The sequence below is a fragment of the Doryrhamphus excisus genome, chromosome 7 (assembly GCF_030265055.1).
Source record: "Doryrhamphus excisus isolate RoL2022-K1 chromosome 7, RoL_Dexc_1.0, whole genome shotgun sequence".
Lineage (NCBI taxonomy): Eukaryota > Metazoa > Chordata > Actinopteri > Syngnathiformes > Syngnathidae > Doryrhamphus > Doryrhamphus excisus.
Genome location: NC_080472.1, coordinates 18,988,266 through 19,011,530, shown reverse-complemented (window position 1 = coordinate 19,011,530; position 23,265 = coordinate 18,988,266). Strand labels below are relative to the sequence as shown.

At 42.6% G+C, this 23,265-nt stretch overlaps 1 protein-coding gene across 11 annotated transcripts in view; it reads right to left on the bottom strand.

The window, feature by feature from the left end:
• Positions 1-23,265, bottom strand: part of wnk1b (WNK lysine deficient protein kinase 1b) — a 66,821-nt gene that overhangs the window by 5,919 nt on the left and 37,637 nt on the right. For 6 of the 11 annotated variants that reach the window (XM_058077892.1, XM_058077896.1, XM_058077895.1 and 3 more), the window contains exons 4-32: positions 20,526-20,746; positions 19,849-20,006; positions 17,791-17,879; positions 17,581-17,720; positions 17,435-17,514; positions 15,489-15,671; positions 15,359-15,404; positions 15,110-15,294; positions 11,501-12,865; positions 8,959-9,054; positions 7,886-7,963; positions 7,429-7,599; positions 7,251-7,315; positions 7,027-7,180; positions 6,841-6,957; positions 6,676-6,774; positions 6,545-6,596; positions 6,318-6,458; positions 4,636-5,185; positions 4,243-4,574; positions 4,009-4,070; positions 3,536-3,595; positions 1,994-2,080; positions 1,887-1,923; positions 1,735-1,808; positions 1,399-1,656; positions 1,058-1,314; positions 909-984; positions 684-816 (exon numbers count right to left, since the gene is read on the bottom strand). In XM_058077892.1, coding sequence (XP_057933875.1) covers positions 684-816; positions 909-984; positions 1,058-1,314; positions 1,399-1,656; positions 1,735-1,808; positions 1,887-1,923; positions 1,994-2,080; positions 3,536-3,595; positions 4,009-4,070; positions 4,243-4,574; positions 4,636-5,185; positions 6,318-6,458; positions 6,545-6,596; positions 6,676-6,774; positions 6,841-6,957; positions 7,027-7,180; positions 7,251-7,315; positions 7,429-7,599; positions 7,886-7,963; positions 8,959-9,054; positions 11,501-12,865; positions 15,110-15,294; positions 15,359-15,404; positions 15,489-15,671; positions 17,435-17,514; positions 17,581-17,720; positions 17,791-17,879; positions 19,849-20,006; positions 20,526-20,746 — 5,366 coding nt within the window. Of the gene's footprint in view, positions 1-683; positions 817-908; positions 985-1,057; positions 1,315-1,398; positions 1,657-1,734; positions 1,809-1,886; positions 1,924-1,993; positions 2,081-3,535; positions 3,596-4,008; positions 4,071-4,242; positions 4,575-4,635; positions 5,186-6,317; positions 6,459-6,544; positions 6,597-6,675; positions 6,775-6,840; positions 6,958-7,026; positions 7,181-7,250; positions 7,316-7,428; positions 7,600-7,670; positions 7,746-7,885; positions 7,964-8,958; positions 9,055-11,500; positions 12,866-15,109; positions 15,295-15,358; positions 15,405-15,488; positions 15,672-17,434; positions 17,515-17,580; positions 17,721-17,790; positions 17,880-19,848; positions 20,007-20,525; positions 20,747-23,265 lie in introns of all 11 variants that reach the window. The other 5 variants (XM_058077899.1, XM_058077894.1, XM_058077897.1 and 2 more) reach the window with 5 other exon arrangements.

Below are 23,265 nucleotides of genomic sequence, written 5' to 3'. Positions count from 1 at the left end.
GTGTTTGATATCCTGAATTAAGTTATCATTATTTAATGACTATCATAGTGTCTGATATCACTTATCCTACATTATTTCACTTATTTCATGAACACCACAGTGTCTGATATCACTTATCCTGAATTTACCCATTAATCATTATCATTATTAATAAATATGAGTGTCTGATATCATTATCCTAATTTAATTCATATATTATTATTTAATGACTACCAGTGTCTGATATCATTCATTCTGAATTTATTCACTTATCATTATGTAATGAATACCAGTGTCTGATATCCTTTATCCTGAATTTATTCACTTATTATTTAATGAATACCAGTGTCTGACATCATTCATCCTGAATTAATTAAGTTATCATTACTTAATGAATATCATAGTGTCTGATATCACTTATCCTACATTTTTTGGACTTATTTCATGAATACCATGGTGTCTGATATCACTTATCCTGAATTTATTTACTTACCATTATTTCATGAACAGCACAAAGTCTGATATCACTTATCCTGAATTTACCCATTTATCATTATTTCATAAATATGAATGTCTGATATCACTTATCCTAATTTAATTCATATATTATTATTTAATGACTACCAGTGTCTGATATCATTCATCCTGAATTTATTCACTTATTATTTGACGAAGGAGTGACGAAGGAGTGCGAGGGAGCCCACCTGGCTGGAGTGGACTCTTGCTACCCTGCGAGGAGGAGCTGGTTCTGGACGATTTGCTGGATTTGCTCTTGGTGGGTCGCCTCCTCCTTGCAGCCGAGGCGATGATGGGAGGGAGAACGGCAGGTGGAGGAACCTACACCACAAAGGATGGAGCTTTTACGAGTGTGTGTGTGTGTGTGTGTGTGTGTGTAGGATGTGTGAACCTACACAAACATGTCAGCTTACCTTGCCCAGCCTGGTGAACAGACAGTCAATTTCCTCCTTCTGGCGTGAGTGAAGAGCCTGAATCTCCTGCAAGTGTCTGGTGGAATACAATGGAGGAGGATCAGTTAGCTTGAACAGGAAGTGGGGAGAAGATATCGAGGACGCCTCACTTCTCTCGGAGGCGGTGGACCTCCCACTTCAAGTCCTCATCCTCCAAGTCAGAGTCATTGTCGCTGCTCATGTAGGAGGAGTTGTTGAAGGAGTTGCTGCTGTTCACGCCGAGCAGGGAGGCTTTGGGGGCGGCGTCTGGACTTCCGGGGTTGGTGGGCCCGTTAGAAGCCTGGGAAGCGGGTGGAGGGCTTTGCCTGGACTCTGGAGCCCGAGTGACGGAGAATCGGCCCACTTTTGCCTCGTGGTTGGTGGTGACCTGCAGGATGTGGATTTGCTTTAGTTGTATTTCTCATTTGACCACTAGATGGCACTGTTCTACCCAGGAAATAGATATTCATACCTGGAAGCGTCCAATGGTGGTGGCAGGTTTCGGTGAAGCGAGAGGGGACGGGCGGTGGTTCGGAGGGAGTCCATCTACGTCATCTCCACCTTGTGCTCCTCCTGCTCTCAGAGGGGTGGAGGAACCCTTGTGCAACGTGTTCTCCGGGCTGGAGAGATTCGAGGAGGAGGAGGATGTGGAGGAGGAGGATGATGTAGTCGAGGAGGATTCCGTGCAGGGCAGGTGCTGGCTTGGTGGCTCCTCGGCGGCTCGTGACACCTGAGGAGGTAAGGAAAAATAGGAAGATGAGATGGAGCAAGAAGTGGAAAGTGGATGAGTTTGGAGGGGAATCCAAACCTGGAATCTCCCAAGTTGAATTCCACCTGGAGGAGCAGGAGACGAGGTGGCATCTCCGTCTAGAGAGAAAGGAACTAAACAGTAGAACCCGAGTCAGCGACTAAACAACAGAAACCAGCATTGACCATCACATGAAGTTTAGATGAACGTACTTCCTTGTCCTGCCAGAGGAATGACCCCTTGGGTAGCCTGAGGTAACAAAATGGAGGACATAAATTATCAGCGTGTCAAAGTGTGTACAACGTGTGTGTTTGTGTACCTGGGAGTGTGTGCTGCTGACAGGAACCGTCTCAGGACTCAGGGCTCTTCTCAGCTGGGCGTCCAGATCCTCTAAAGGCTGCTGGGACTGCACAGACCGAAAAACTGCTTTCAGATGACCACAATGTATTCCATTGGATTCATTTCCTTCCTTCCTTCCTTCCTTCCTTCCTTCCTTCCTTCCTTCCTTCCTTCCTTCCTTCCTTCCTTCCTTCCTTCCTTCCTTCCTTCCTTCACTCCTTCCTTCACTCCTTCCTTCACCCCTTCCTTCCTTCACTCCTTCATTCATTCATTCATTCATTCACTCCTGCCTTCCTTCCTTCCTTCACTCTTTCCTTCCTTCCATCCTTCCTTCACTCATTCCTTCCTTCACTCCTTCCTTCCTTCACTCCTTCACTCATTCCTTCCTTCACCCCTTCCTTCCTTCACTCATTCACTCCTTCCTTCCTTCCTTCCTTCCTTCCTTCCTTCCTTCCTTCCTTCACTCTTTCCTTCCTTCCATCCTTCCTTCACTCATTCCTTCCTTCACTCCTTCCTTCCTTCATTCATTCATTCACTCCTTCCTTCCTTCTTTCCTTCCTTCCTTCACTCCTTCCTTCCTTCACTCCTTCCTTCCTTCACTCCTTCACTCATTCCTTCCTTCACCCCTTCCTTCCTTCACTCATTCATTCCTTCCTTCCTTCCATCCTTCCTTCACTCCTTCTTTCACTCCTTCCTTCCTTCACTCCTTCCTTCACCCCTTCCTTCCTTCATTCATTCACTCCTTCCTTCCTTCACTCTTTCCTTCCTTCCTTCACTCTTTCCTTCCTTCCACCCTTCCTTCACTCCTTCCTTCACTCCTTCCTTCCTTCACTCCTTCCTTCCTTCATTCATTCATTAATTCCTTCCTTCCTTCCTTCATTCCTTCCTTCCTTCCTTGCTTCACTCCTTCCTTCACTCCTTCCTTCATTCATTCATTCATTCTTTCATTCATTCATCAGCCTATCCCAGCTGTCTTGGGGCGAGAGGCGGGGTACACCCTGGACTGGTGGCCAGCCAATCACAGGGCACATATAGACAAACAACCATTCACACTCACATTCATACCTATGGACAATTTGGAGTCGCTAATTAACCTAGCATGTTTTTGGAATGTGGGAGGGAACCGGAGAAAACCCACAGAGAACATGCAAACTCCACACAAAAATGGCCCAGGGTGGAATTGAACCCTGGTAGAAAACCAGGGCTGTGAGGTCTGCACGCTAAGCACTCGACCACCGTGCAGGGATGTCTTCTATGTTTTCTTTGTAGCACAGCAAGATTCAACCAGATTGAACCACTTGTCTCCCACAGGAGTTGCATAACAGCCAAGGAGTGAATGGAAGACTGTTTTTAGACAGATGCTAGAAAATAAAAGCCCATTCATTGATGCTTTCACCTTTTTTTTGTGCCTCTATGGCCGCCAGGTTCGTTCATTTGAATGTCATTTCATGAGGGCATGTTACCGACACAACAAAACACTCTCTGTTAGTAAAAGCAGTAAGACAGAGACAAATAAAAACACCTGAGTGAGACATGGTCCAGGGAGGGATGGCAGGAGTTCTGAAGGAGGAGTAGAGGAGGCCTAATCCAGACGAAGAGAAAAAGAGGGCCAGAGGAGGGAAAAATAACGTTCTTGTCAGTGAACATTAAAAGGGACTTGCATGCAAGATGAGGAAGTGAAGTGGAAATTGGATAAAAGTATGGGAGATGTTAATCGGCATCATGTGCACGACCACGGTAATGCTAATGCTAATGGTAATAGTTTCATTTCATTTGAACATGCATCAGATTACAATTGAATGCATCACATAATCAGTTCACAGTTCCACATGTCCAAAAGGAGTAGGAAGAAGCAAAGCTTATTAGATCCTACCCCTCCATCTGGTACTTTTACAATCAGTAACTGTTACATTTGTTCACTTCCTGCTTTCCATAATACAGTTTAAGTTTTTTTTTGGTTTTTTTTTGGAATGGAATGGAATGGAAGTCACTCACCGGTACCCTGGATAGGGGGGTTTTGGATGGAGTGGTCTGGCCGAAGTTGGTGGCTGTGTTTACTGGGGGGGTGTGGGGATAAAAATTAAAAACAGCTTGACTACCAAACACTGAATGCACTTGAAGGCCTCATGTGAGGACCCATATACAGTAGTCCAGTAAATAGTACAAACATTTAGCTTGACAATAGCATTAGATAGGCAAGGGTGGGGGCCCACACATCTAAGATCATACCTGGTACTGCGGGAGTGGAAATGGGTGTGTTCGACCCCTGCTGTGTGGGAGCAGGAGATCCCAGCGCCAGGCTGGTAGGAGGCTGAGGAGGAGAGGGATTATTGGCTGCCTGGCTGGGGGTGGGCGTGCCGACAGATGTGGAGGTAGAGCAGGTGCCCAGCGGTGACGAGGTCCCCCCGACTGAGGCTGCTGAGGTAGCGTCGGGCAGCAGGTCTCCTCCCTGGGTGGGGGCCACCGCCCCTCCACCCAGGTCCATGAAGAGAGAGCGCAGCTTCTTCTCCAGGGCTTGGATGTCGTCCGGTTTGCTTTGACATTCCACGGATGGATCACACCTGGGAAGAACGCAACTCAGTAAGGGCATCTTTACTCTTGAATAAATCAGTTCAAGGTCACCTTGAGTCACATTCGCCACAGTGAGTGTGCGTCTGCCCAGGAAGGGCGGCTGTCTGCGGCTGCGAGTGCACCAAGGTTGGCTGCACCGAGGAGGACGTGGAGGAGGAGCTTGTGGAGATGACAGAGGAAGAGGTGGGGGAGGCCGAGGCATGATCGGGCGGGACTTCTGAGGGGGGTGAAGTTCCAAGGGACGCAGGAGGGACAATGTTGGATACACTGGTGACAGGTAAGGTGGAGGGGGCTGAAGTGGGTACCGCTGCCTGGGTATGGGGCTTCCCTTGGAGGGGCTGTGACTGATTGACCACTATAGGAGTGGAGGAGGAAGCAGGAGGAGAAGCGTCCTCCTGTGTAGAAGTAGAACCTCCAGCCGGAGCTTCCACAGCAGGAGGTTGTGAGGAAGGCGAGGATGCTGGAGGATGGGCGGTGTGGATGTAGGGCGGCGCGGTGCTTGGTCCCGGATCCAACTGGTTCTTGTTCTGTCGGAGCTCAGAGAAGGCTTGCTGGAGGCTGACGGTGCCCGCTGATTTTGACAAGCCCAAGGCTTGGGGAACTGTGGAAAAGGAGGAAGTGGGCGTGTCAGGGGTTTCCCTCCCATATTAGCACTGGTCCATCAATGACGCCCCCAACCCCCCCCCCCCTATTTTTTTAACATTTCTACACGGCACCAGAGCACAATACAGGTCATATGAGGGCATAGATTAGATTAGGATGGATGGATAGATAGATAAAATAATAAAATAATAAAATAATAAAATAATAAAATAATAAAATAATAAAATAATAAAATAATAAAATAATAAAATAATAAAATAATAAAATAATAAAATAAAAATAATAATTGTTTATAATAATAAACAATAATAACAATAATAATAACAATGTGGAGAATAAATAGATGACATCAAATATGAACAATGTCCAGCGTAAACAGTAATTTGTACAAATAATTTAAATAATTTTGAATAAATAATAATTATTATTAATTAAGTTTATTATATAAAATATAATTATATACAAAATTATTTTATTTTATTTATTTATTTTGTGCAAAAATATATATAATAAAAGGACAAGGCATACTTCAATTGGAAATATGCTATATATATAATATAGCATATATATATTGTCTTTTTATTATATTATTTTCTTTTATTATATAAAAAATTATATAATAATAGGACATATTAGGCATAATATTTGATAGGCATACTTCAAATATATTCAAATATACTATATATATATATATATATATATATATATATATATATATATATATATATAATATACCATATATATAGCATATTATATATATAGCATATTTCCAATTGAAGTATGCCTTGTCTTTTTATTGTATTATTTTCTTTTATTATATATTATATTATACATTATATATATATAATATAAATATATATAATAAATAAATATAATACCACATATATACAGCATATTATATATATATATATATATATATATTATATATATAAAAAATTCTTTTTTTTCTTCACAAAAAATAAATAAAATAAAATAATTTTCTTTATTATTATGTTGTACACTATGGAGAAATTAATTACTGTAATTACTAATTAATTACTTCTGTGACAGAAAGGAGATGATGTAATCATACATAATGGACAAGGAGTCATTTTATGACAAAGCAACTCCTCTCACTCCTCACTGCTCACCCGTCTCAACGGAAGATGCAGGAGACGGTAGAGGAGAAGCGGGGATGCTGGGTTCCTTGAGCCTGGCCTCGGGTACGGGGCTGACGATAAACTTGCGACCTGCCGAGTGGACCACTTGTGCTGATGCACTAGGGGGCGTGTCTGGAAAAGCAAGCAGGAATACTGTACGTGTTATCCGCATGGCCGGGGAGAAGAAAGATGAGTCGCGACGGAATAGCGACAATCACCTGGCATGGGGGTCGATATGGCGGGATTCTGCTGTGTCATGCCTCCAGTCGTCTATAAAAACCAGCAACACAAAACAATGAGTTTCGAAAAAGATGCACTTATAATACACCTGTAGGAGAAACATGTCCACCTGGCCACCGCCATCTTTTTCATCCGCGTTCTCTATCACCTCTCGGACCTGCTCAATGAACGACTCCCGTTCGCTCTCCAGAATGAACTCACTCTGGACCTGGACGCCATGACAGCAGACGCCATCAAGTGTTTGCAAAACCGAGGACGGAAATGACAATTTTACCATAATCTGCGCTATCTCCTCAGGGTTGTCTCCATCCAAGTCAAACCTGAAGGTGACCATCTTCCTGTTGTGGGTCTCCAGCTGGCATTCCGCCACCCTGTCGCCACGATTGGATATCTGTCAAAAATACACATTTGCAATAAGAAAAATGGCCGCAAAGCTTCAAACGTGTCTTCTTGTTCCTACGTTGAGGACGTTGAGTTTGGCTTTGGAGAGCTTCTCGTGGCGAGATCGACTTCGTACGGAGCGTCTCTGGGTTCGCTTGGCCGAGCGTCCCTCCTGGCGACCCCTGCCTCCTCCCTCGTTGCCATCACTCAAACCCGAGGTCTCGGAATAAGCGCTGAGTAGAAGACAAACAGACTTTAAATTGATTTTAATGTTAAAAGGCAATCAAGTTCCGGAACGTGTACCTTTCTGTGGACGCTTGGGGCGGCTGTAGTTGGAATTGGGACAACTCCGAGGGGTGAGACACAGACTGGAACGCGTACAGAGTGACAGTTACAAATAACGCTCCCATAACCGTGAAAACCCGGTAGAACGTCAGCGCTTTTTTCCGCTACGGGGCTTCCACTTGGAGACATCCAGTACCTGGTGAGAGGCTTCAGTGGTAGTATCGTGCGGGGCGGTGACTACACTGATGATGGGCACCACGGTGGTCAAGGCTTGGGGGACGGGTGCGGGGAGAGGGGACAGAGGAAGAGGAGACGGGGGAAGGGAGGCCACAGCCGGAGGAGGAGAAGCGAGGCCGCTTACACTGGACTGAAGGTGAAGAGGAGCGGGAGGAGGAGGAGAAAGACAGAAGAGGAAAAGAAGTCAGGAAGGAGAACTACCTGAACCAGTGCTCTCTGAGGTTGGTATAGGAGGAAAAGGTGATGGATGCTGGGAGATGGGCTGAGGTCACATGACTTGAGCGACCGTAATAAAGCAATGTGAACAAACCCAGGAGGCATGCCGGGAAGCGCAGTCAGGAGGAAAGAAACAAAAGCGAACTGAGCTGATGCTTGTTTGAGTTTGTCGAAGTCGGCGTTATGCTGTCATGGCGTACCTGAGCAGAGGCCTGCACCAAGGAGGCGTGGGAGGGGCTTTGTGCCGATGTAGTGACGGACTGAATGGATGCAACCATCTGCAGAGAAATACAATCATATCCTGTCAGTTTCACCCCTTATACCGTATTTTCTGGACTAGAAGTCACACTGGAGTATAAGTCGCATAAGGCCAAAAATGCATCATTAGGTAGAAAAAAACATACATAAGTCGCACTGGAGTATAAGTCGCACAAGGCCAAAAATGCATAATTAGGTAGAAAAAAACATACATAAGTCGCACTGGAATATAAGTTGGACAAGGCCAAAAATGCACAATTAGGTAGAAAAAAACATACATAAGTCGCTCTGGAATATAAGTTGGACAAGGCCAAAAATGCACAATTAGGTAGAAAAAAACATACATAAGTCGCACAAGGCCAAAAATGCATACTTACGTAGAAAAAACCCATCAATAAGTCACACTGGAGTATAAGTCGCACAATGGCAAAAATGCATAATTAGGTAGAAAAAAACATACATAAGTCGCACTGGAGTATAAGTCGCACAAGGCCAAAAATGCATCATTAGGTAGAAAAAAACATACATAAGTCGCACTGGAATATAAGTTGGACAAGGCCAAAAATGCACAATTAGGTAGAAAAAAAACATACATAAGTCGCACTGGAGTATAAGTCGCACAAGGCCAAAAATGCATAATTAGGTACAAAAGACATACATAAGTCGCACTGGAGTATAAGTCGCACAAGGCCAAAAATGCACAATTAGGTAGAAAAAAAACATACATAAGTCGCACTGGAATATAAGTCGCACAATGGCAGAAAAATGCATAATTAGGTAGAAAAAAACATACATAAGTCGCACTGGAATATAAGTCGCACAAGGCCAAAAATGCATAATTAGGTAGAAAAAAACATACATAAGTTGAACTGGAGTATAAGTCAAACAAGGCCAAAAATGCATAATTAGGTAGAAAAAACATACATAAGTCGCTCTGGAGTATAAGTCCCAGGAACAGCCACTTATAGTCTGGAAAATACGGTATATTCTACATTTATTTGAAGAAGTGGTTTACCTGCTGGGACGTCCCTGGAGGGGCGGGTTGGGAGGCCGTGTGGCCTAACAATGGGGATCCCGGGGCGGGCTGGGTGTTGGGAACTTGAGCTGGCTTCTTAGATTTGAAGACACACAGGAGAAGAAACAGGAAGTAATCAGAATACGATCATGGCTGACGGATGATGCATGAGTGCAAACGCAAGGTACTTTTCTACTTTTTTTTCTACTTTTTTCATTCTTGTGGATGCACACATGCACACACACACACACACTTCACATCGATGTAAGACACACACTATGTGGACAGCTTGTGGGTTAGCTCGTTAGGGGGCGGGGTCGGGGGGAGGGGCATGTCATGCAGGTTGTAAATAAATGGCATTAGAGGCCGAGTACACCAAACACAATAGTTGTACTATTATACTACCATTTCAAACTAGTCAAGACTCTCCTTAAACCAGAGGTCACTAACCAAGGCAATTGGTTAAAAAAAATATTTATGTTGTTTTCCTTCTTCTTATTCCCACTTGGTTCACTGTCCTTGAACGCACCAGCACCATGTGCTCCAAATGACAGTTTGGTATTTTCCTAATTTCACCTAGTTTTTGTTTTACTGGACCGCCAACCGGAATCAGAAAGGTAGGGGACCCCCGTATTAAATGACATAACGTCACTCATTCACATTTTTGTTGTCGTTGAACCCTTAGAAGGCCGTGTGCAACTACCCTTGAGCAAGTGTAGTTGCCATAAATGAAACAAAAGCAAACAAAAAAAGTGTCTTTTTTTTTTTTAGTTTTCTTATATATTATTATTATTATATATATCTTAATATTTAAATAATTGCAATAAAATTAATCAACTTTATTGCCATTATTTAAATTAAAAACATTTCCTAGAAAAATGTTTTATGGTTACTTTATGTAGCCATTTTCTTGACCAATCTATTTTTTGCCACACAGACAGAAACGAAAGCAAAATAAATGTCAGCTGAACTAAAAGCTAAAAAAGCAAAAAAAACAAAAACAAAAAAAACAAAAAACAAAGAACAAGCAATGATGACAAAGATCACACCAGCTTTCTAAGGGTTTGATGGGTTACAGCTGTGACCTTTCAACCCTGCAAATGACCTCCAATCTGGGCGGGAAAACACACAAAAAAACAACTTCATCGATAAAACACAAAACTACAAAAAAAAACAAAAAACAGATGAAATTAAAAATCTGCACATTTAGTCCAAGCGTCTGTGCTTTTGTTGTATGTTTTTTGTGCATTTGTCCGTACAAAATCAAAAGTCTTGCCGCTATGCTAATGCTAAGCTAGGCTAAAAATGCTAAAAAGGCTGCATTTAGAATGGCGGCTAACTTTGGATTTGTACAAATATCCAAGTATAGCCACTGTGGGGTATACCTGCACAAACGCACGTTTCTTTTCATATACACTCATATATGAACATACACACAAAATACTACTTACTGACATGAAATACACAACATTAGGACAAAAAAATAATTTAAAAAAAATTATAAAGCTTATGCAATGCAGCGCAACTCAGGCAAACCTTGTTGTTTACGTTTGTCGCCTTCATATGTTATGTTTACATAACGTAGGATCTTATAGCTCTGGAGGTATAAAACAAGTCAGATGTTCCTACAAGGTGACTCTGAGATGCGCTTCAGTGACTAGCAGGGGGTAGAGGGGGGGGTGTTAAACAAAATCTTACTACATAATGACAAATAAGCGCCATTGCATTGGGGAGTACAACAGGGATCTGTATAAAACCCACTGGTCAGGTTGCATTATCACTGGGAGTCATTGACTATAAATATTACTATAAACGTATAAAGTTGCAGGGGTGCTGGAGCCTATCCCAGCTGTCTTCAAGCGAGAGGCGGGGTACACCCTGGACTGGTGGCCAGCCAGCCAATCACAGGGCACATATAGACAAACAACCATTCACACTCACATTCATACCTATGGGCAATTTGGAGTCGCTAATTAACCTAGCATGTTTTTGGAATGTGGGAGGAAACCGGAGTACCTGGAGAAAACCCACGCATGCACGGGGGGAGAACATGGAAACTCCACACAGAGATAGCTGAGGGTGGGATTGAACTCGAGTCTCTTAGCTGTGAGGTCTGTGCGCTAACCACTCGACCGCCATGCAGCCAAGTATGAAAATCCATCCATCCATTTTCTACCGCTTATCCTCACAAGGGTTACGGGGGTGCTGGAGTCTATCCCAGCTGTCTTCAAGCGAGAGGCGGGGTACACCCTGGACTGGTGGCCAGCCAGCCAATCACAGGGCACAAATAGACAAACAACCATTCACACTCACATTCATACCTATGGACAATTTGGAGTCGCCAATTAACCTAGCATGTTTTTGGAATGTGGGAGGAAACCGGAGTACCCGGAGAAAACCCACGCATGCACGGGGAGAACATGCAAACTCCGAGGGTGGAATTGAACCCTGGTCTCCTAGCTGTGAGGTAAGATAATAATAGTGCAATAATGGAACTGGACCCAGGGCTTTAGAAATCCTAATACATTGTAAAATTCAGTACCAGTGTTGGGTTAGCGGCCTGAACGGCCAGCAATGACTCATGGTACGTCATGTCGAGCTGGGCAGGCACCACCCCTCCATGGCGGCCCCACACGCTCATAGACTCTTGTTGTTGAACCGATGATGCTCCCCCGTGTGGGGGCTCGGAGGACGGCGTGGGCGGGAGATAGATCTGCATGGAGGGCGGATGAGCCTGGATGTCGATGGCTAAGTCGCAGACGGCCGTGGAGGATGACTGAGGGATGGACTGGGCAGCCGAGGGGTCGAAGTGAGAGAGAAGGGACGAGGGGGGAGGCGACAGGAACTCCCCCGCGTCGGAGGACGTAATAGAGTCGCTGGATGGTTCTGGACTTCGGTCTTTGGCGCCGAGGTTTGCGTGATGCAGGAGGAGACTTCCTGGCGGTAAAGGCATTTCAGGACTGACGTAGGAACACAGTTCTTCCGTGACAGGCTGGAGTCGAAGATATGACCCTGAACCGCCGGACCCTGTCGGGGTGGTTTCCTCCAGGGGGAGGTCCATGGAGCTCCTGCGGGTTCGGTACAGTCTAGAAGCCAGAAGAGTCGGATCGTTGGCGGCGGCAGCAGCTGCAGCGGCTAAGTGGTAATCAAAAACACTTCCTGTCGATGTATCGGTTATTATTGGTGCCGCCGACATGGCGAAGGAGGAAGTGGGTGCGTGTCCATCACAGGATGAGGCAGGAACCGGGGGTTGGTTCATAGACGGCGGCGGGATCGGACTGTGTGTGCTCAGTCTCTGCATAAGATGAGGATGCAGGAAGCCCGGCTGTGGTCCCGAGTCGTATCCCAAACTCGCCGCCGCAGCCGCCGCCGCCGCCTGCCTCTGCTGATGGAAACTCAACAAGCCGAGCTGATGCGCGGTCATCGGGTAGCCGCCATACGCCATGGCTTCGTAGTGATCCAATAAAGCCGCTTGATTTAAACTCAACCTCCTCACCACTTCCTCTTGTTCCGTCCTTAAGTCGTTATAACCGTAGAAAGACGGCTCGGATTGTTCCCCGATTCCGAGTCTCTGAGCCGCTGTAGGAAAACCGGCATTGACCATGAAAAGAGAGGAAGCGTCAACGCCCTCCATACCCGAAAAGGGGTGCAAGGTGCTACCGTATCTGGGGTGCGCCGGCTGGAAGTGGCGGGTATGCGCCTCCAGTATGGACGTGCTCTTGCGCCGCTGGGTGTTGTAGGCCTTCGGGGGGGCGGTGGGAGGGGGCGAGAAGGAAATGGGGCGCTCTGGGATGGAAGGGAAAAATATAGCGGGCGGGTCGGGCAGTGCCGGGAAGGAGAAGCTCCCTGCTGCTGCTGCTGTTCCTGCGCTTCCTCCTGCGCTGTAAGGGTGCGCCATTGAATGCTGCTACAATGAGATACAGACAAGAATGACACAAAAAGAAGAGGCGCAATTTCCCACATTCTAGAAATAAAATAGTTAGAATGGAATAGAATGTTTAAAGAAAAAAAAAAGAAAGGAGTGAAGCTGGAAAACCGAAGTCTCGCTCATCGATCTGCATCTCCACTCAGGAAAAACAATCTCGGAACGCCACTGATTTCCTGATCGCAGATGCATAAGGTATTAGTACGTTTATACATTATAAACAAGAAGTCGATTAGAATTGGATTTAGTCCACTAGAAGAAGAGAGGCAGCCAAAGAGAGATGCTCCACAGGCCGTCTTCTCTGCTTCCTGCCGCCAAAAAGCGGCGTAAAAAACAACGAGGATCCTTGAACCTACAGGGCTGGAGAACAGAGCGGGAAGACTGGCCCTCCGTTGCCTGCCCCTGGGCAGCGGCGGCGAGGCGGAGTGAAGAGGGAGGAGCGTTTCCAAGGCTTTGGAGAGGCGCCCGGCGAACGTGTCCAGGGGAGTACGAGGAGGGGAGGCGCCGCTGCCGCCGCCGCGGGAGGGCCGGTCCGGCGGAGTGGTGGACGGCTGCTTTGGGCGGAGCGTCGGGGAAGGGGTGGGGATGAGAGAGTAGGAGGAAGGGGGGACGCAAACGGACATGCTACGGCTTCGACGTCCGCGGAACGGAGGCTGTGTGTCGGGGATGAAAATAGAAAGTAGAAATGAAGATGCAAAGAAAGCATACGAGTAACACAAAAAACCTAGGGACACCTAAACGCATCATAATCAAGTCAACACAACATACTGTACATCTTCATGGTCACAACTAAGGATCGACCGATACATCGGCCGATATTTGCGTTCTTTACTTGAATCGGTATCGGCTGATACCAAAGAAAGCATACAAGTAACACAAAAAACCTAGGGACACCTAAACGCATCACAATCAAGTCAACAAAACATACTGTACATCTTCATGGTCACAACTAAGCGACCGATACATCGGCCGATATTTGCGTTCTTTACTTGAATCGGTATCGGCTGATACCAAAGAAAGCATACCAGTAACACAAAAAACCTAGGGACACCTAAACACATCACAATCAAGTCAACAAAACATACTGCAGCCCCCCATGACTTATTAATAATAATAATAATAATAATAATAATAATAATAATAATAATAATAATAATAATAATAATAATAATGATGATAATAATAATGATAATAATAATGATGATAATAATAATAATAATAATAACCTACTATATTGGGTAATACAAATATAATGGTGACTATAGGGGTGTTACTTCATGTCTTGAGGTCTCTAATGAATAAAACCCCTTTTCCTGATTCATTTATTTTCTACCGCTTATCCTCACGAGGGTCGCGGGGGATGCTGGAGCCTATCCCAGCTGTCTTGGGGCGAGAGGCGGGGTACACCCTGGACTGGTGGCCAGCCAATCACAGGGCACATATAGACAAACAACCATTCACACTCACATTCATACCTATGGACAATTTGGAGTCGCTAATTAACCTAGCATGTTTTTGGAATGTGGGAGGAAACCGGAATACCCGGAGAAAACAAGAGGGAACATGCAAACTCCACACAGAGATGGCTGAGGTTGGAATTGAACTCGGGTCTCCTAGCTGTGAGGTCTGCACGCTAACCACTAGACCAACGTGCAACTAGAATATTTATTCCTTTTAAAGTTGATAATACCATTTAAATATATGTTTAAGTAAGCTGAATCCTACTATGTTCAGTGTTTACATTTCAATTAATATTTCTTTAAATTTGAGACCTTTAATATTTGTTATTATTGTCATTTTTTCATGTAAATTTCATATCGCCAACAAATATTGTACCAAGCAAAATCGGCCATTGGCTAAGGGTGATGGAAAAAAAAATCCATATCGAAAGAAACCATATCGGTCGATCCCTAGTCACAACCATTTACATCATGTGAATGTGGTACAGGGAATCAAACGACTCTCAAAGAGCATAAAACAGAATATAAGACAACCACAGAAATGTGAAAATAAAACATTCCACCTTAATACGACATAAATTGTATTCTGGTAAGACGACTAAACCGGGATTTGAGTATCTTGTGTTATTGCCCCACCATCGGGATCGTAAAAAAAAACAGTTATTTAAGCAATAGCAAAACATGCTCAACTCAGGCACCTCAAACTCCACTTCAACACCGCACCGCAGTGGCGGACATCTTTGCAGACACAAGCACATTCACTCACCGCCGGCTGCTGTAGCTGCTGGGCGTAGGCCGGATGCTGCTGCGTGCTGGCGCCAGGCGTGGACGGGTAAGGGGTTTGGGGCTGGGTGGCAGGGGGGCAGCTGTAGGACATGGTCAGCTGACCCAAATGGGGGGAGTCGGAGGAGAAGACCGAGGATCCCTGTCCGCTGTCCACGCCTCCTTCGGCTGAATGAATGAAAATCGGAATTATGAGGGGCGTGACCATGTGGCGGTGTTGTGTGTGAAATACCAAGCTGCTGATAGTGATGCTCCGCCTCCTTCTCGTCTACTTCCGCCTGTAGACGAACAAAACAGGTCATTCTCTAATCGTGACAGGATGCACTTGATGTACTTCCTGTCACGGTGCCCAACCAACCAACCTGCGTCTGAGGTGCTTTGAGTGCATCTTGTTGTTGTTGTTGCTCCGCCTCCAGTTTCCGCTTCTCCTGCTCTTCCCGAACAAGCTGCCTCTGCTCTCGCTTTTTCCGAATCAGAGAGACGCGGTCCTTGATGGCCTTGGCCATGGTCTTGTGGTCGCCCTCGGCCACGTAGCCAGACTCCACCTGGTTCAAGTCAAGGATGGATCAGTTCTTCATCCTATTGCCGTATGATGTTCATTATTTTTGGCCTTGTGCGACTTATACTGCAGTGCGACTTATGTATGTTTTTTTCGACCTAATTATGCATTTTTGGCCTTGTCCGACTTATACTCCAGTGCGACTTATGTATGTTTTTTTCGACCTAATTATGCATTTTTGGCCTTGTCCGACTTATACTCCAGTGCGACTTATGTATGTTTTTTTCTACCTTATTTTGCATTTTTGCCATTGTGCGACTTATACTGCAGTGCTACTTATGTATGTTTTTTTTCTACCTAATTATGCATTTTTGGCCTTGTGCGACTTATACTCTAGTGCTACTTACATATGTTTTTTCTACCTAATTATGCATTTTTGGCCCTGTGCGACTTATACTCCAGTGCTACTTAGGTATGTTTTTTTCTACCTAATTATGCATTTTTGGCCTTGTGCGACTTATACTCCAGTGCGACTTACGTATGTTTTTTTTCTACCTAATTATGCATTTTTGGCCTTGTGCGACTTGTACTCCAGTGCGACTTAGGTATGTTTTTTTTCTACCTAATTATGCATTTTTGGCCTTGTCTGACTTATACTCCAGTGCTACTTAGGTATGTTTTTTTCTACCTAATTATGCATTTTTGGCCTTGTGCGACTTATACTCCAGTGCGACTTAGGTATGTTTTTTTCTACTTAATTATGCATTTTTGGCCTTGTGCGACTTATACTGCAGTGCGACTTATGTATGTTTTTTTCGACCTAATTATGCATTTTTGGCCTTGTCCGACTTATACTCCAGTGCGACTTATGTATGTTTTTTTCTACCTTATTTTGCATTTTTGCCATTGTGCGACTTATACTGCAGTGCTACTTATGTATGTTTTTTTTCTACCTAATTATGCATTTTTGGCCCTGTGCGACTTATACTCCAGTGCTACTTAGGTATGTTTTTTTCTACCTAATTATGCATTTTTGGCCTTGTGCGACTTATACTCCAGTGCGACTTACGTATGTTTTTTTTCTACCTAATTATGCATTTTTGGCCTTGTGCGACTTGTACTCCAGTGCGACTTAGGTATGTTTTTTTTCTACCTAATTATGCATTTTTGGCCTTGTCTGACTTATACTCCAGTGCTACTTAGGTATGTTTTTTTCTACCTAATTATGCATTTTTGGCCTTGTGCAACTTATACTCCAGTGCGACTTAGGTATGTTTTTTTCTACCTAATTATGCATTTTTGGCCTTGTGCGACTTATACTCTAGTGCTACTTACATATGTTTTTTTCTACCTAATTATGAATTTTTGGCCCTGTGCAACTTATACTCCAGTGCTACTTACGTATGTTTTTTTCTACCTAAATATGCATTTTTGGCCTTGTCTGACTTATACTCCAGTGCTACTTAGGTATGTTTTTTCTACCTAATTATGCATTTTTGGCCTTGTGTGACTTACACTCCAGTGCGACTTAGGTATGTTTTTTTCTACCTAATTATGCATTTCTGGCCTTGTGCGACTAAAACTACAGTGCAACTTATGTATGTTTTTTCTACCTAATTATGCATTTTTGGCCTTGTCTGACTTATACTCCAGTGCTACCTAGGTATGTTTTTTTCTACCTAATTATGCATTTTTGGCCTTGTGCGACTAAAACTACAGTGTGACTTAGGTATGTTTTATTCTACCTAAACATGCATTTTTAGCCTTGTGCGACTTCTAACTGAACCCCGCCCCTGCTTCGGCTGATACCATTTCCTGCGCCACATCTTCGGGAACGTCCTTGTTGAGGTCAAAGGAGAACTCGATGGCTTCGTTGTCTTTGTATTTTCCTTGAATAAAAAAAAAAAGTAGGATGAAATAAGCTCCGCTTCTTTTCCTCTTCATTGAGTCCTCACCTTTAAGCTTCTTGACGTCCTCGATCCTCAACCACAGCTTGATGGCGATCATTTCCCCATCATCCTCCTCGGCCAGTTCAACCCTCACCCCCGTGTCCTCCTGGAAGAAGGCATGGTTGAGCAGGATCTTGATGGCGTACCTACAGTAGAGGAAGACAAATACAATATATATAATATTGAACAATGGAATGACGCAAAGGTCGTTCTTACCGCTCATCTTTGTTTGTCCTGATGCAGCCTTCGATGATTTCCTTCACTTCGGGGATGGCCACCTTGTCAAAACTGCCCGGCTTCACTCCCTGCATGACACACACAACAACAGCGAAGGTATTTGAGTTATTCTGAGAATTCTACAAGTCTAATGAAGTTAAGTTGTCATTTAAGTTAACTTTTATTCTTCTAATGTAACTGTTGCTCTTTGAGATCATTCATTTGATGTAAAATGCATTATAAATTAAATTTATTACTATTATCATTATTTTAGACTGATAGATGTCAAATATCAGGTGGTTATGTCATGTAATATGTACTTTGCCCACCGAGGGCCACATAGTGAAAAATAAAAGGATGCAAGTTTGCCCCCATATGCTAAGATGTTATATATATTTCAAGAAAAAAATGCAGCTTTGTCATAAAGTTTAAAAAACTGTATTATTTATGACTATCATTATTATTATTATCTTCAGTCTTTGCTTTTTCCCTCCATTTTTGCTGCTGTTGTTTTTTTTACTTTAAAAATATTTCAACTTCTCAAGTAATCTTTGTCAATTTTTATCTTTTTAAATTGTCTTGCATAATATTTGGACTTAATAATATAGCTTTTCCCCAACATAATACTCCAAAAATGATTATAATTTGAACAAAATAATATTTTTCTTTAACATCATGAACATCAGCTCTATGCTACTAAATTAAAATATTAAATCTATTATAATAATATTATTATAATATATAATATTAATATAAACATTTTTTTATACATTTTATACATATATTTTCCCTCATATTATGTTTATTTTAATAAAATGCTGACTTTTTTCTCTTAATATTTTGACTTTATTCTAGTAAAATTACAGCTGTTTTTCTCCAACTATTTCCACTTTCTCCTTGTACATTTTTCTTCTCATAATTATGATTTTATTCCGATAATATTTTGACTTTACGCTATTTTCGCAAACTTATTTTCCATGAACTGCATTTGTTTTGGACTATATACTGCAACTAACAAACAATATTTAAAATTATTGTATTTAAAAAATATTTAAACTTTGATTGGGTTAAACTTGAGCTGATTTAAGTCTAAATTAAATTAATTTGATACCAAATAGAAAGGGAAGGTTTTACCAACATGATAAAGTTCAAAAAGAACAGTAAACAACAGTGTGGGGAATGGAGTCCTTGTTGTTCCCATATCGAGATTGGAATACCTCATTTATGTGCATCAATGTCGATATAAAGGAAGAAAAAACCATCAGAAAAACGAGCGTTAAGATCAACTATATCATCGAGTGGCGTGACTTACCTCGAGTGTCCTCCGAGACCAAGCTTAGCTTCTAGTCAAAAAGTGACTAAAGATTGTTTATCAGCAAGAGCAAAAAAAAGACCCCCTCCCATCTTTTCCTTCATTGGTTGCTGCCTCCCCTTCCACTCCTGATTGCACCGTTACACAACACCCCCCCTCCCACCACTAGCCCTCTCTCCCACAAACACACTGGGGGCCAAACAGAGGTAAGACTGACGGAGGAAGTAATGCTATTAGGTGGGACAGAGAAGAAAAAAAAAGGACAGAGAGCAGCCTTTATGAGGATGATTGGAGGCGAGGAATGCAAAGGCGAGGGACACTTGGCGCGGGATTAGAGGACGAGGCGTAACGTAGGACGACGTCTGGGCCACACAGTCCATTTCAACGAAAAGACCAACGTGTCTTGATTTGGAACGTATGAACAATTAACGGCTTCTTCTTTCCTATTAGTCTAATTTAGTTAAGTTGGAAGCCCTTGAGTGACGACGGGAGGGTTCTACTGGTGGGAACGACTCAGTGCGGCTCAATTTGTACGCCAAAACGAGAAAAAAAACGACCCCTGCGTCGTCCTGGGCTGACCATAAGCTGTGAGTGTCGGAAAACAATCCACACTTCCAACTGTTTGTTTTGAGAAAAATGTCAGAAAAAGACCTGTCGGGGTGTTAAATGTTGTTAGGGGCAACCACCGTGGGCCGCCACTTGACTACCCCCCCCCTCAAGTGATGTAATAACGATTTAATACTTACACTGGTGACTCGTCTGTAGATCTGGGCCGCGTTTTGGCATTCCGAGTACGGGTACTCGGAGGTGGCCATTTCCAGCATGCACATCCCGAAGGCGTAAACGTCGACGGATTCGTCATATTTCTCCTCGTACATCTCCGGAGCCATGAACTCAGGAGTACCTGATGCATGAATATACAGTACCTCATAAAGTCAGTATAGTATATATATTAGTATAGTAGTATAGTATATATAATTTGTAGTATATAAGGACAATAATTCATTCATTCATTTTCTACTGCTTTTCCTCACGAGGGTTGCGGGGGGTGCTGGAGCCTACCCCAGCTGTCTTCGGGCGAGCCAGCCAATCACAGGGCACATATAGTCAAACAACCATTCACACTCACATTCATACCTATGGACAATTTGGAGTCGCTAATTAACCTAGCATGTTTTTGGAATGTGGGAGGAAACCGGAGTACCCGGAGAAAACCCACGCATGCACGGGGAGAACATGCAAACTCCACACAGAGATGGCCGAGGGTGGAATTGAACCCTGGTCTCCTAGCTGTGAGGTCTACACGCTAACCACTCGACCGCCGTGCAGACAATAATATAACAATGAATATACTTTAGTAGTCCGTATAACAGTATGAATAGATGAATAAATACTCCATCAGCGGTATCAAACATGGTCCCACCTATGACACTCTTGGCAAAAGACGCCCTCTTCAGGGTGGCCAAGCCCAGGTCGCCGATCTTCACCGACCCAGTGGGCCCGGTGATGAAGATGTTGTCGCACTTCAGGTCCCGGTGAATGATGGGCGGCGCTCTGGTGTGCAGGAAGTGAAGGCCCTTGAGGATCTGCCGGCACCAGGAACGCAGCACCTTGATCTTCATCACCTTGAAGCGCTTCAGGTAGCTGGAGGAGGGAAAATGAGGGGAAAATGCATGTCATGAGATGAGACCATACGATACCATACATGAGATGAGATTACTTTAAAAGGCAAATACAATGAAAACATATTTAAAATGGAGGACAATGCAATATATTGCAAGTGGGGTTAGCGTGTAGACCTCACGGCTAGGAGACCAGGGTTCAATTCCACCCTCGGCCATCTCTGTGCGTATGCTACGGGCCCCGCCTTCGCACATGGCGATATATTGAGGCCATATTGATGTCATTGTATGGTCATATCACCTCGTACTTCGGTACATAACAAAAAAAAACAAAACAAAATAAATTAATAATTTAAATAATTATAAATTAAAATATAATTATAAATTAATAATTAAATTAATATTAATATATAAATATATACTATAATAACATACAATAATAAAATATAATATATCAATAAAAAATATTTAAATTAAAATAAAAAAAAGTTGTTATATTAGGAAAGCAGGAAGTGAACAAATGTAACAGTTACTGATTGTAAAAGTACCAGATGGAGGGATAGGATTTAATAAGCTTTGCTTCTTCCTACTCCTTTTGGACATGTGGGAAAAAAATAAATAAATAAAAATAAAAATAAAAATAAAAATAAAAATAAAAATAAAAATAAAAATAAAAATAAAAATAAAAATAAAAATAAAAATAAAAATAAAAATAAAAATAAAATAAAAATAAAAATAAAAATAAAATAAAAACTTCAATGATATTAGGAAAGCAGGAAGTGAACAAATGTAACAGTTACTGATTGAAAAAGTACCAGATGGAGGGGTAGGATTTAATAAGCTTTGCTTCTTCCTACTCCTTTTGGACATGTGGAACTGTGAACTGATTATGTGATGCATTCAATTGTAATCTGATGCATGTTCAAATGAAATTAAACCATTACCATTACCATTACCATGCTAAATATTTTGTACTGGTGTTCCACAAGATGTGCAATTGTCATATCACGAGATCAATGTGTTTTTAAGCTATCCCAAGTTTCATTTTTTCGCCTCTCTTGAATTTAGCAGGCTAGCTAGGGCCCCTTAAAGCATGGAAGGAAAGAATGGATGCATGAGAACGTCTTAAATGCAGTTTAGCTGCATTTGCCAGCTGAACTTGTTATGAAACCCTGGGATGTTTTGAAGGCTGCAGTTTCAATTCAATTAGTTGTCATTTGATCAAAAAGGGTACGGCACGATGGGAGTCAGCAATCCGCATAAGGTTTCTGATCTGAGGCGTTTTTTTTGTAAATTGTCTAAATCACATTATTCTTATGCAAGTCCTTTGGATGCTACAGCCAAGAGTCATTCTTCTTCTTCTCTCAGAAGTCGAAATACGAGGCGATACTTCAAAATTCCCAGGCACACACACACACCATCCGTCGTATCAATCGTCACTACTGTTTCCTTTCCCCGACACTTTAGCACATAAGAGCCTACTTCCCTGTATGGAAGGACGCCAATGTTCATGTATGCAGGCGTCCATTCACTTAACATAGTGCAGCTGATTTATTTATATCCTTCAACGTCCATTAGAGGGCGCTGTTACGCTTCTAGTCATTACGCTTCATAGTCTTGTTATGTGATGCCAAAGCATCTATAAATTCAATGACCCTCTTTCTAGATCCCTTGCGTCAATTGCTTCATCTATAACTGTCATCGCCCCTTACTCGTACCCCCCCCCATGTCTGTCTGTCTGACAGGAATGAGAGGAATCTGCAGCAGAAGCAGCAGCTGTCAGATGGGCCGGTGTCCCACCATGTGCTGCACCAGAGTGGACATTTTGGTTTTTTATTATGCAAGGAATAGCCCTCCAAAAATGTTTCCAAGGTTCATTGTTCAGTTATTTTGTATTAAAGTTAAAAGGAACTATCCAGACATAACCCATTACAATTGCTGCCAAAAGAAGCTAGTGAATGAGACTGGCATGAGGGGACAATGATCCATGTCTTTTTATTTTCGGGGGCCGTGGTGATGGGGTAATGGTAATGGTTGAATTTCATTTGAACATGCATCAGATTACAATTGAATGCATCACATAATCAGTTCACAGTTCCACATGTCCAAAAGGAGTAGGAAGAAGCAAAGCTTATTAAATCCTACCCCTCCATCTGGTACTTTTACAATGAGTAACTGTTACATTTGTTCACTTCCTGCTTTCCTAATATAATTTAAGTTTTTTTTTTTAATTTTTAATTTTTATTTTCCACATGTCCAAAAGGAGTAGGAAGAAGCAAAGCTTATTAAATCCTACCCCTCCATCTGGTACTTTTACAATCAGTAACTGTTACATTTGTTCACTTCCTGCTTTCCTAATATAACAACTTTTTTTAAATTTTAATTTAAATATTTATTATTAATATTAATATATTATTGTATTATTATTATTATATGTTATTATAGTATGTATTTATATATTTAGTATTATAGTATATTATAGTATGTATTTATATATTTTTTTACTTTAATTTAAATATTTATTATTAATTGTTATTATAT